This window comes from Oreochromis aureus, linkage group 2 (genome assembly GCF_013358895.1).
Source record: "Oreochromis aureus strain Israel breed Guangdong linkage group 2, ZZ_aureus, whole genome shotgun sequence".
Classification (NCBI taxonomy): domain Eukaryota; kingdom Metazoa; phylum Chordata; class Actinopteri; order Cichliformes; family Cichlidae; genus Oreochromis; species Oreochromis aureus.
In genome coordinates, this window is record NC_052943.1 from 3,522,838 (window position 1) to 3,534,905 (window position 12,068).

Here is a 12,068-nt window from a genome sequence, read left to right on the forward strand (position 1 = left end):
CTAGAAAAAGCATTTCCTTGAGAAAATGCAGCGTGAATGCAGAAAATGTGAAGCTTTTGCCTGAAATGCTTAAACATATTTGAAATATTCAAAGCTCAGCTTTCTGAATGAGCTTAATTGCATAAGATTAGCAAAATATCAGCCAGCTTAAGAATAAAAGGCAACAAAACCAAAAACTTTACCACAGTTAGATGGCTTTATTCTGCACTACAACGCTAAATTTGTAGCATCTCAGCTCATACATGTCATGATTGTGGCATCTGTGTGATAATACATGATCACTCATCAGTTTTTGCATTTGAGGCATGATAGCACTTTCAGTTATTTTATTTTTTGTATTTTTTTTTATCAGTCCGTGTTCTCAGTGCCAAAGAGGTATTCGTGAATCTCATCTTGAGCCGGGATGCTGTCCACGTTGCTGACTTTGACTCTCTGGGTAACAGGCATATATCTGGGCATGAGCTTTTTCCCACTCTGAAAGAAAATCCCGAAAGTGTGCAACTGGATCAGTTTCTTTAAAAGTTGTAAGTCATAAACAGTAAACTGGAGAATAGTGTCAATGGAAAAAGACCCACGATTTTCTTGGAGTCAGCCAGCGATCTCTCCGAGTACCTCCTCATCCTTTCTTTCTGTTTTTCTCTCTGCTCTCTCAGCTTGTCTTCACGCTCCCTGCAACATGTTGTAGAGAGAGTGGGAGGGTGTTTATATAACACTGCACTGTAATTTCTGCTAAGACTGGAAATAATACATTCAAGAAGAAAAAAACAACAACAACTAAAAACTAGTTTCTAATCAAAGAATTATTTTTTTTTACCATTGATCTTGGCTCTCTTACCCATAAAGCCTCATACTTCTGCAGCTGTTACTGAAAATGTTTCAAGATGTTTTTTTACAGGTGAAAAATTCAATAGCCAAGTGGAACATTGAGCCACTGAGGCACACAGTACCTGGTCCTCCTCTCGCTGTCCTTGATCTTCTTCATTGACTCCAGTTTTTCTTCAGGGATGCTCTCAATGCTCTGCAGTAGTAAAGACAGCCGCTTCTCAATGTTGGCCAGCTTCTCTAAAGTGTTTAGATTGGTCACCCTGTCATCCACGCAGCTGCAGTGCACCTCTGCCACCTTCTCGCTCAGAGCATCCAGCAACACATCCTGTAGGTAAGCGAAGTGGTTACGAGGCCCTGTAAGAGTCACCGAGTGCAGCTTGGTGCAGCGGTGTATTCTGTGTTACCTGGTCCTGTGTATTCAGGGACACGTGGAGAAGGACCTTCCGCTCAAGCCTGGCGCCTCTCGCCTTCTCCTTCTCGATTCTCTCCTTCATTTCATTTATCTGCATTGTAATTTGTTCTTCATCCTTTTCACTTGACAGAAAGAAACCAGCAGTGAGAAAAGAGGGGAGCTGGAATAACCAGAAAACAGTAAAACCCTGAGTGTGATAAGAGCTCTGAAGCTGCAAGCAAAAGGAGATTTAGCAACTGGGTAATGTAACAGAGCCATGTGCCATGCTTACTGATTCTTCTTGGTTGTTTTCAAGGACTGTTGGAGCTGCTCCAGAGTCTCCTCCACCCTCGTAGAGTTCTGAATCAGGGACAGGTTCTGCTCCGTCAGCTCTGTCATCAGATCCAGCAGCTGCTGGGGATCAGTGAAATACAGCTCTGGCTCATCCTACAGAGAGGTGGGTAAGACACACCACTGTCAGTACTGAGGAGAAATATTCAAGCTGCTCCTTTAGTTAAGATAAGACAGGATCGGGAAAAACTGACCTCATAATCTGAGCTGTCACTGTCCAATTTAGGATCTGTGACTCTGCAATGACAATGTAAGAGTTTTACACCTGTGAGAGTAGTTACAGCAACACTGGAGAGGATTTTAAATGTGACCTTCTAGTTTTCTTTCTTTTTGCGGTTGTTGTTTGAAATACAAAACCTCTTTCTGGCTGAATTGTTACCACTGTGCTCACGCCTCTGTCAGTGCGCCCCAGGGAAGCTGTGGCTACAACGTAGCTTGCCATCACCAGTGTGTGAATGTGTGTGTGAATGGGTGGATGACTGAATGTAGTGTAAAGCGCTTTGGGGTCCATAGGGACTAAGTAAAGCGCTATACAAATACAGGCCATTTACCATTCATGTAGCTCATATATTGTTGCCAGTCACTGCTGGTCTTTCATTTCCACATTTTTCCTGTACAGGTTGTGAAGGCTTACAACGAGGGTGGCTTGTTTCAGACAGAGGGTGAATTGAGGGTGCTTCTAAGTGCTTAACCACCACATTCAGCACTACATCAAAACTATGAGACAAAAAGCAAATGTGCAGAAAAATTAAACAAAACCATGAGTGAAACAAGAGTGCTGGTGCTCCCTTACAGACTGTCACTGTGGGCTGGGGACAGCCTGGTCTCTTGGATGGACGGCAGCTGTCTGCCTGGAGTCTCCAAACCTGCGTGCATGTTAATAAATGAAAGAATCATTTAAGTCAATTGCAGGACATTAAGCAGAGTACCCCCATGCTGGTCTCTGTTGCCTATTTTATGGTGATTTACTGGGCATTACTTGCCATTCCTAATAGCAGTGTCTTTAAGCTCCCTGTTCTGGTCCTCCTTGGCGCCTTTACCAGACATAACTTTTGACCTCTGGGCATCCTGCCACTCCGGAGGAGACAGCTTGAATAGAAGGTCCTTATAACGCTTGTAGTCTACCAGGATTTCTTCAAACCTGGCAAGTTCACTATGCAGAAGAAAGACTACATTAAAATCTACACAACATAAAAACTGTATCTTTAGCTGTAGTGCCTCTGAGTTCACCTTCTGGACAAACATGCTGACGGACTGAGACAGGGGTGATGCACTCACACATTTGATTTTTTCAAGATGATCTGAATGCTACCTTTTTATGGTGAGTATTTCAGCAGTTAGCCTCCTGATTTCAGTGTTCTTCTCCTGTGTTGACCTGGCCTCCTGTTCATACCTGGCAGCAGAGACAAACACGACTATTTGCAAAGGAAGCTTTTAATCATCAGGGAAATGTTGTACAGGTACGGCAGAAATAAGAGTGTGTTCAGGATATTTTTCCTGTTGCATATTGTTCTTTATTCTCCTTTTATGAGCTGGGAAACAACAACCAAACATTCTTATTATAAAAAAAATACTTATTTCAAAATCTATGAGCTCTTCTTGACACTCTTTTTGGTATAAACATCGACATCAGTCAGCACGATTTATGTCGATCGACATCAAAATCAGGCCTACGGTACACAGTGGTGCATCCCTAAAACACTATTTTATGAAAATGTGATTTTAAATTGAATTTACAGAGAAGCTAACAGGACAGCCACTGTTTAATCCTTACAGTGTTCTGGCCTCCACAGACTTCTTCTCATTCTCCCTGAGAAACTCTTCAAATCTGACGTTGTCTCTCTCAATGCTCCGCTCCAGGTGTTTCAGCAGCTTCTCTTCTTTTGCTATGGCCTCGTCCATCCTCAAAATCTCAGACCTCTTTGTCATCACAGATAACTGAGGAAAGGAGGACGAGAAGAAGATGAAGCCAGACTTGTATAATCTTAATGGTAATTAATAATAATTTCCCTATCTGTCTGTATATCTGAGATGACTTTAGTAAGAGAACAGAAGGGGATCATTAATTTTAACAGCAGTCATCTGCTTGTTCTAACACATGGGGGACATTCAAATACAGATATTTACCACTTCTGGTTAGACCAAACCCTACAGTTTACCTTCATAAATGTCTAAGATAATAAAAAGGCTGTGTTTAATTCTATCGTCATAATTTTCATAACTCGGGCTGAAAACATTAAAAGCTGGTGGCGCTGAGTTTAAATGATGTGAACATTCACCAGGTGAGGTTAGAGCAGTAGGCCTGACACAAAATGAAGGATTTATTAACCTTTTCCGCATTAACTTGACTTTATCTCATCTGGCTGGATCTATAATGCTACATCAGAGGAAAAGTTTAATTTAACTAGAACAACATCAGTGATCCAGTCAGTGATGCTTATTTACAAGATTAATTTAATTTAGTTTAATTTCAAATATTGGGCAGCTGGGCCCTGTTTTAGTTCACTGGCTGAGTTTGGATGATAGTTATCCTCCATTAATACTAGACAGAGAGCTGATGCAAAAAACATGACAGCATATTAGCAGCTGCTGAAATCATTTACCTCCAGCACAGCTTTCTGTCGTTCCAGGGAGATTAAGGCATGCTTGTTGTCTTTTGTTACCTTTTCTGGGGACAGACGAGAAACAACACGTGAAATCGATCCTATCTGATCAGATATATTTTGAATTTTCTCCTCCTCTTCCACTTACCTTGTTTCATTCGTCCCCCAGATGTTTGCTTAGGGAGAGCTGTCCTACTCTTGATTGGCTTTAAATTCTTCATCTTCTCATTTCCCCCCTTCTTCTCCTCCTCCTCCTCATCCTCCAGTTCTCCCACCAGCTCATTTTTCAGCTTGGCCGTCACTCTTGCAGCGTGGGTTGTCTTCTCATCAATTGGCAGTGCCAGGAATTTACGCATCTCCTGAGCACAAAGGGCGAACAGCAGCATGACTTTAACACAACAAAGATCCATTTTTCACTTTTAGAAAATGCTGCCATGCCAGTATAATGCATGGATAGAAAATCTGTCATACATGGATTTGGACATACATGAATGTGCAAAAGCACACACACAAACCTCTTTTTGGTCCTCTCTTTCGTTTACACGTAGCAGAAAAATGCTGTTGCCGTCTGGCACTTTGAACGGGCTCAGTTGAGTCCCCCTCTTCCTCCTTGTCCCTACACACGTTGGGAATAAAAGACAAAAACAACACAAGTTGCAACATTTTCTGTTATTTCTTTTTATTGTACAACTCAATTTTATTTTACAAATCTCGCTTCTCTCTGATGAAAACATATTTGGAACAGCAGCACAAATTAATCATGAGGCACTGACAGTACGCACACTGTAATGTGGAAAGCATGACTTTATAAAAGAAGCTTACTAAGCTTTGGCAATGACATATCTGAGGTACTTCTGACATCAGGGGTTGAATTAGCTTAGCATTTAATGTGGCTGCAGGCTGGAAAAGAAAACAAAGTTATTCTAGGCAGAACAGGAAGTTACATTTCTGAACGTTTCACACCCTAAAAGCCAGAAAGATGTCCTCTGGTGAGGGCGTCCTGGCAATTTCCACCTACAAGATTCCTTAATCTTATTTATTTATTTTACGTTCTTATAACAGACAGTTTTATTTTCAAAATACATTTACTATCATTAAAGGCATTGTGGGGTTTTTCATGCTAATTGGATCTATTTTGGTTGGAAACGTGGCGTGATCTCTGTAATGTCATCAGGCTCTGTGTAACAATACAAATATAAAGGCCACGGGAAGAGTCCCAATCAAACACCTGTGTGTGGTTGCGGATCATACATGCTTAGGGCTTTTAATTTAGATGATTACTTAAAGAATGTTATACTTGTTTGATGTATATTTGTTATATGCTAAATAAGTATTCTTAAACATGTATTCTGTATATATGTTTAAGTGACGTTGAAGGTGTCGGTTGGTATGTGTTGGTGCCAAATGGGCTGATGTGAGTATTTCAGAAACTGCTCTTCTGCCAGGATGTTCTGGGCAAAAAGTGTCTTGCTGACGCCAGAGAGAAGTAATTATAGTATTATAGTACTTGACACACTAATAATGTTTTGCAAAGCGGGCTAGAAAATATTTCTGTTTCTTATTTATTTTTTTATTTTTTTTACGAGTTCCTGCTAATGTGTTGAAGACGCTTTTCAAAAGTAAAGTATGGTCAATGCGTCATAAAAAACAATGAGTAAGTGCGTCAGAGCTGACAAAAACATTGTAAAAAAGTAATTAATTAATTTTAAAAAAATACACTTTTTTTATAACTTTGCCCCTAAGTAAGGGCTCATCTTTGCTGTTGAAATGTGACCGTCCTCCTGTGATTACATTAGCAGCAAGCAGACCCTGCCAAACCACAGATAAATAAATGAAGTTAGTTACCTCCGATGATAAAAAAAAAAGGTCAAGCTGCTGCAAAAGACAGATTTAAGAACATATTTGTATTGGTATTCATAATAAAGCTAACTCACCGTCTTATAATGCTGTACGTAAACAGTATAGATCGCAGCTAGCCGCCCCGCTGGCTCTGTGTACCGTTGTCATGGTGAATGTTGCCTTCAGGGCCTCCTTGTCATTTCTCCCTTATTATTTAGTCCTTTGTATAAATAAATAGGGAGGATGTCTGAATTTGTATTGCTAGTTTAGTAAATATGATGAAAAATAAACTAATTTAAGAGAACAGTTCCTTGTTATTCTGAAACACTGTAAGCATATTACAGGAAATGGTTTTCAAGCTGGCTCCTCACTTCTGTGGACCATGTTTGTTCTCCACTAGATGGCATGGACAGATCACAAAATCCATCTCAGGCCTCTCTGCACTGGATTGCCTTCATATGAAGAACCCAGGTTCCAATATTAAAGAAAAGAAATACATGTTTGTTGCTGGAACCTATTCCGTCCTTATTTAACTCTCCAGCACTTCATCTTTCACTTCATCATGTGTATCAGTGAATATACTTAGAACCAGATACTGTATATTTCCTTCCCACGCATCCACACATGACCCTGCACATCTCCGCTCAACAAAGCAGCCCACACACTATGCTTGCTTGTAGGAAATCCCAGTGTCAGATTGTCAGGTTAAAGTAATGCAAACACACGGAGGAGTGTTGGCTCACACTACAGAAGGGGGCATGTTGTGTAAGAAAACAGAAATGGCGTCTTATTCACATTTGAAGGAGTGGCTTCAAGAGCAGGGATAGGGATTGGAAATCAGAAAGAAGAAGAGGCTCAAGGCTTTTCTTCAAATTCCCAACATTTCCCTCCCAGAATTCCTCAACTCTCCAGTAGAGAGGGGAAAACCTTTCTGAAGTGTATGGCTGCACAGAAAGATGCTTTGTACTGTAGATAAGACTACCATATAATGCTATAAGTGCATTAGAGTATCTTATGGAACAGTACAGATTACTTCTAACTCCCCCGCTTATGCAGCCCAAAGACAGTGGATATTTGGTATTATATAAGAGGTGAACATTCAGCCTTCCGTGCAAGGCAAGACCAACAGCTTTCCTTCAATCAGAATCCGTGCAGCCACCTTCAATTAACCCAAACCAACCTGAGAAATGATTACACACAGAACATATAATGATTTGAATGACTGTAAGAACTGAGAGAACTGAGTCCCCACCCCCAGCTCTTACAGTTTAACTGAGTTGGTTGAGTAAAAAACAAAACAAAAAACCGGACTCCTGTCATGAAGCAAACGTTACAGCAGAGTTGGAGCTGCCACGCTGTCAAGCAGCTGTTCAGAGATGCAGACTGTGCTTATGTCCATACGACTGAACAGCGGGGTTCAAACGCAGCCAACATTTTATAGTGTGAGGCTGTTTTGTAAGCATGCCTAAGCATTATCATATATTATAAATACATATTATAAATCCACTTCTGATCAAATTATGCACACATATATGAATGCTTACCAATAGCATTTCATCATCATTCATATTAATAGTTAAATGGTTTAGTGATATCTGTGCATACTTCTGTAAGCAACAGTAAGGAGGTCTGCTAATGACCCGTGAAAGAGAAATATTTTCATACAGATGTACAGCACAGCGCAAATCATAGCATCATTCCATTTCTTTATATTTTGCTTCCAAAGAGCTCGACTTTCCTGTATTTGATTAGTAGTTCTCCAGGACATCTGAAGGAGAATAAAAGAAGAGGCAGACCTTAAACACGATCTACAGCAGATGAAGAGTGTCTGATAGTCACATTCTTAACGAAGAACCAAAAGCCCAACAAAGACTTGACACAGGAGCTGAGAGTCAATCTGACTGTTAAGCTGATCCATCTACTGTTCCCCAAGGCCTCATCAGAAATGTTCTCAGTGGAAGGGTGGCTGTCAAGAAGCCGTTCTTAAGGAAGGGAAACAAGGAGCGAACCTTTGGTTCAAGTTATCATCATTTATGGACAAGTTCAGGAGAGAGGGGAGTGGGTACAGACAATTTAGGGCTGCTTTTCAGACAGTGTTGTTGGCAGTCTTGTCAAAATTGCACTTATTGCATTCATTCATATCCAGTTATTTACAAATCAATACATATTATCCTAATGTTGATGTAGTCAAAATAGACATCTCCCATGCTACGATCATCTAATTTTTTACTGCACTACAAACTACTTAAAGTCCATTTAAAAAGAGCAAACAAAATGAATCTATAAAAAATGCAACACTATTCCCTTCAAAGTAAATACTCCGGAGAGTGAGCTGCCTTGATGGGAGGTTTGTGCTTTGACAGTGCTTCTTGTTTTTTAATGCATTCTCGATGGTAGTAATAGTGGTTTAAAGAAAACACATGAAAAAATGTTCTAGGGTACAAAAACCTCTCCTTGTGTTCTTTGTGGATTTCGATGCTTAAAAAAATCAAATTAACATTAATGTTCATTTGCATGATTTTGGATTAGACAAGTATCAGAGTTTTCAGTCATAACCTCAAAACATCGAATGCACTGTTACCAAGATATCACCTTTTGCTTCAAAATCATTTTCTGCATGCATTTTTGTCTGCAGTGTGTGTAGTGTGTTGTGTTGTGTTGTGTCATTGGGAAAAAAGCTGTAGGACTATAAAATCCAATGAGAAGTTTCACTTTTTCACTCTTATACACTGTAGAAGCATTTTAAATAATACTCATGTCATGTAAATATTAAATAAATGAAGGCTGAGATCGGCAGAGCCTCAAATGAATATGCTCAATTGATTATATTTGGCGTTGTGATTGTCTGTACTCTAAAAACAATCTGGTTAATTGAATTAATTATTGCTGTGTGAACTGGGAATTCAGAAAGGCACTTTCTAAATATAGGACACTCCGAAGCATGTCTAATGCTAGTTTACACAGAGTAATAATTAAGTGGGAAATGAGCAAAGCTTCAGCTTGACATAAAGCACAGAAAGAAATTGAGACATTATTCAAATTCTCCAAATGTCTATCACCAGAGCTCGCTGTGTTTATACACTTGTCTTTCATGCAAAGATGGTAACAGCATTAACATTTTGATTTTCCTCTATTTGTGAAAAAAAAGATCAATGAATGCTCCAAGACGGTAAGAACAGTAACTGACTGGACTAAATTAAATAATACAATATATTACATAGTTACAAATATAAGAAATAGCTCAAATATATACAAATAACTCAGTTATAAATATTCAGAATATTACTGAGATGAAATATATATGATTTACTCTAATCTGTAAACTATAAAACTTTGTTATTTGTTATTTTCACTGTAGAGGATATGCAAAGCGTGTAACTATTGCACTGTGTATTGTGCATTAGATGGAGGAGTTGTACAGGCAGGAATGATTTCCTGTGTCGTTCAGTGGTGCAAGACCCCGAGATACTTAAACTCCTCCACTTGAGGCAGGGACTCGTCCCTGAACCAGAGTGGACACTCCACCCTTTTCCGGCTGAGGAAGCATGGCCTCAGATTTGGAGGTGCTGATTCTTGTTCCCACTGTTTCATACTCAGCTGTGAAAATTCTGAACAGAACCGGTGACAAAGGGCAGGACTGACCGAGCCCATCACACACCGGAAATGATAAGGAGATTAACTTGAGACAGACCAGGCTGCACCCACCTGTTAAACAGGTGGAGGCTCACCAGGACATGCAGAACTCACCGATGAACTCGTTGCCACCTCTCACCTCCTTCGTAGAAACTGTCACTCCAAGAGTGGGAGGGCTGTGAGGCACCGCCCCCTGTCCCCCCAGCACCCCGCGCCGGGCCCCCACCTTTTGGAAAGCCCTGAGATTCAGGAACCTCTGAGTTTTGTATGTCCGCTCAGGCACAGTCCATACTTCATCTGTAGGCAATTTCCATCATAAGTGGTGGTCACGGCGGGGGGCGTCGGGTGGCAGAAGGTGGTGCCTAAATGGCTCTCCTCTTCTGAGATTGTGTAACAACTTAGGTCAATGTAGTCTAAGCATCTTGGAAAGAAAGGAACTGAATGTCTTTTCTTTTCTTGGAGACGGTTGATCAAACGTAAGTATTTTATTGTGAAGCTGCTTAGATTGTCATGACCCCACATTTGCTTTTGTTCTCTCTCTCTGTCCCGTGTGTGTGTGTTTATGTGTGTTTGTGTGATGACCAGAGACTTATGTGGGATCTGGATCTGTTCCTGGATTCCTTCCTCCTGGTTATCATCCGTCACAGCCGATGTAGAAGATGGAGAAGTTCATTAGCCATAAAAGGCTGATAGGCCAGCGTGGATGCCTAAGTTAGTGAATGATAACTTGTGAATGAGGCGAGGTATTATTTTGAAATTGATGCTGTAGGTGTATCTATTAAAAATCTCGGATGTGTTCAGATATCAGTGATATCAAGGTGAGGGTGAGACGTCAAGGCAGAAGTGCTAAAACTGGATGGCCACTTGAAGCTTGGAGAGTGTAGAGTCCCTGTAGAGTTCACTGTTAATATTATAAACTTTGAAGCGTAAAAAAGAAAAAAAATCTTACAGCCTGTCACAAAAAAAGTGTTTACAACAACTTTAGTTGTGAATTACGAGTCCAGTGAGGGCTTTAGCTGCTTTGAGTGACAAGTATTCCATCAAAAGCTTAGCAGAGCCAGGCCTGCACAACCGCAAGCATGAGCCATGCATTGTGGTTCATGCTTTCCATGCTGTCAGCATTCACAGCTGTGTGTATGCAGATATGAGGTAACAATTAGGAAGTTAATAGATACATTGGAGATGCTTACCCCAGTACTGTAACCGACCAGTATTTTTGACAATTTATTTACATGTATCTACATTAGCCTAAATACACTTCACTGGGCAAATACTTTATCAAAGATTATAAACTGGGTTGGTGAGGCTGTTGAAGTGGTTTCTGGTTACACCGGCATGGAATACCGGGAGGAGACTGATTGAGCTTATAATAGGGAGATTGCTTCGCGGGCTTGGGAATGCCTCAGTGTGGATCTGAATTGTCACGGTGACCCAGTCTGTGTAAATTCTAGTTTAAGTTAATATTCTTTGATTTATTGTTATTCATAGTTTTGGTTTATTGTTTTCTGCTCATGTTATACTTATAGTTTCATGGCTTTAGCTCTCTGTCTCTGTGAATTCCCTGTGTTCAACGTTTCTCGTTTAGTTACCTTTGTTTCTGTGATCCATGTCCCCTCTGGCTCTGTCGTGGTCACGAGTCTGTGATCCAGTGTTTTGTGTTTTTGAATTGTTAATATTGCTTGATTTCATTGTTATTTATAGTTTCTAGTGTCTTGGTTTCTGTCTCAGTGCCTCCCCTGTGTTCCGTCTGGTCTCCATTGTTTCTATGTTCGTGTATTTCCTGTTTTACTTTGACTGTCTCGCGTCACATGTTAGTGTGTTCAGTTTTGCTTCCTCCCTGTCTCATCAGGTATGTCCGAATTCATAGGCGCCATCCTTCGGAGGGCCTGGCCTTCGCGGTTTACGTGGGCCGGGTCCCAGCGTTGCCAACTTAGCGTCTTTGTCGCTATATTTAGCGAGTTTTTAGATCCCCTTAGCAACTTTTTTCTAAAAAGTGACTAGCGACAAATCTGGCGACTTTTTTCTGGTGTTATTGGAGACTTATGACGACTTTTTGACCTGAAAGCATGTACCGCCAGAGTGCCTGTTTCATCCAGATAAAGGAGGATGGTTGGAATTGTGAGATTAAAAAAACAATAATTGCTAAAAGAAATTTAATTTGTAGTTCTAAGTATATTCTAAATGCTTTTAGGGTGTTTTTTTACTCACTTTATGTCTCTTCTACAATGTTATTTCTCTCTCCTACAGCGTCTGTTACAATTACATAGGCATGACCAATGATGCAAAATAGGCGATGACGACTTCTAGCGACTTTTAGGACAGCCAATAGCGATTTGGCAACACTGCCAGGTCCTTCGAAGACCGAGAAGTCCGGAGGTGCGAGGCCTTCAGATTTGCATCACCAGCTGTCTCGGTGGAGTTTAATA

The 12,068-nt window shown here is 40.5% G+C and overlaps 1 protein-coding gene across 4 annotated transcripts; it reads right to left on the minus strand.

Annotated features, from left to right (window-relative positions):
- Positions 1 to 188: 188 nt before the first annotated feature.
- On the minus strand, positions 189 to 6,240 carry cfap100 (cilia and flagella associated protein 100). 4 transcript variants are annotated; one of them, XM_031749846.2, is made up of 15 exons: positions 6,105 to 6,165; positions 4,993 to 5,070; positions 4,686 to 4,786; positions 4,319 to 4,529; positions 4,171 to 4,235; positions 3,342 to 3,505; positions 2,880 to 2,960; positions 2,551 to 2,720; positions 2,361 to 2,433; positions 1,762 to 1,804; positions 1,509 to 1,663; positions 1,230 to 1,359; positions 948 to 1,150; positions 576 to 669; positions 189 to 474 (listed from the first exon to the last, which is right to left on the minus strand). In XM_031749846.2, exons 2-15 carry the CDS (start codon positions 5,009 to 5,011, stop codon positions 349 to 351), a joined length of 1,635 nt encoding a protein of 544 aa, XP_031605706.1. In that variant the 5' UTR covers positions 5,012 to 5,070; positions 6,105 to 6,165; the 3' UTR covers positions 189 to 348. The 4 variants fall into 4 exon arrangements, with proteins under 4 accessions (XP_031605706.1, XP_039471390.1, XP_039471395.1 ...); XM_039615456.1 differs by having other exon boundaries at positions 4,993 to 5,979; positions 6,105 to 6,140; XM_039615461.1 differs by lacking the exon at positions 6,105 to 6,165 and adding an exon at positions 6,016 to 6,033.
- Positions 6,241 to 12,068: the final 5,828 nt, after the last annotated feature.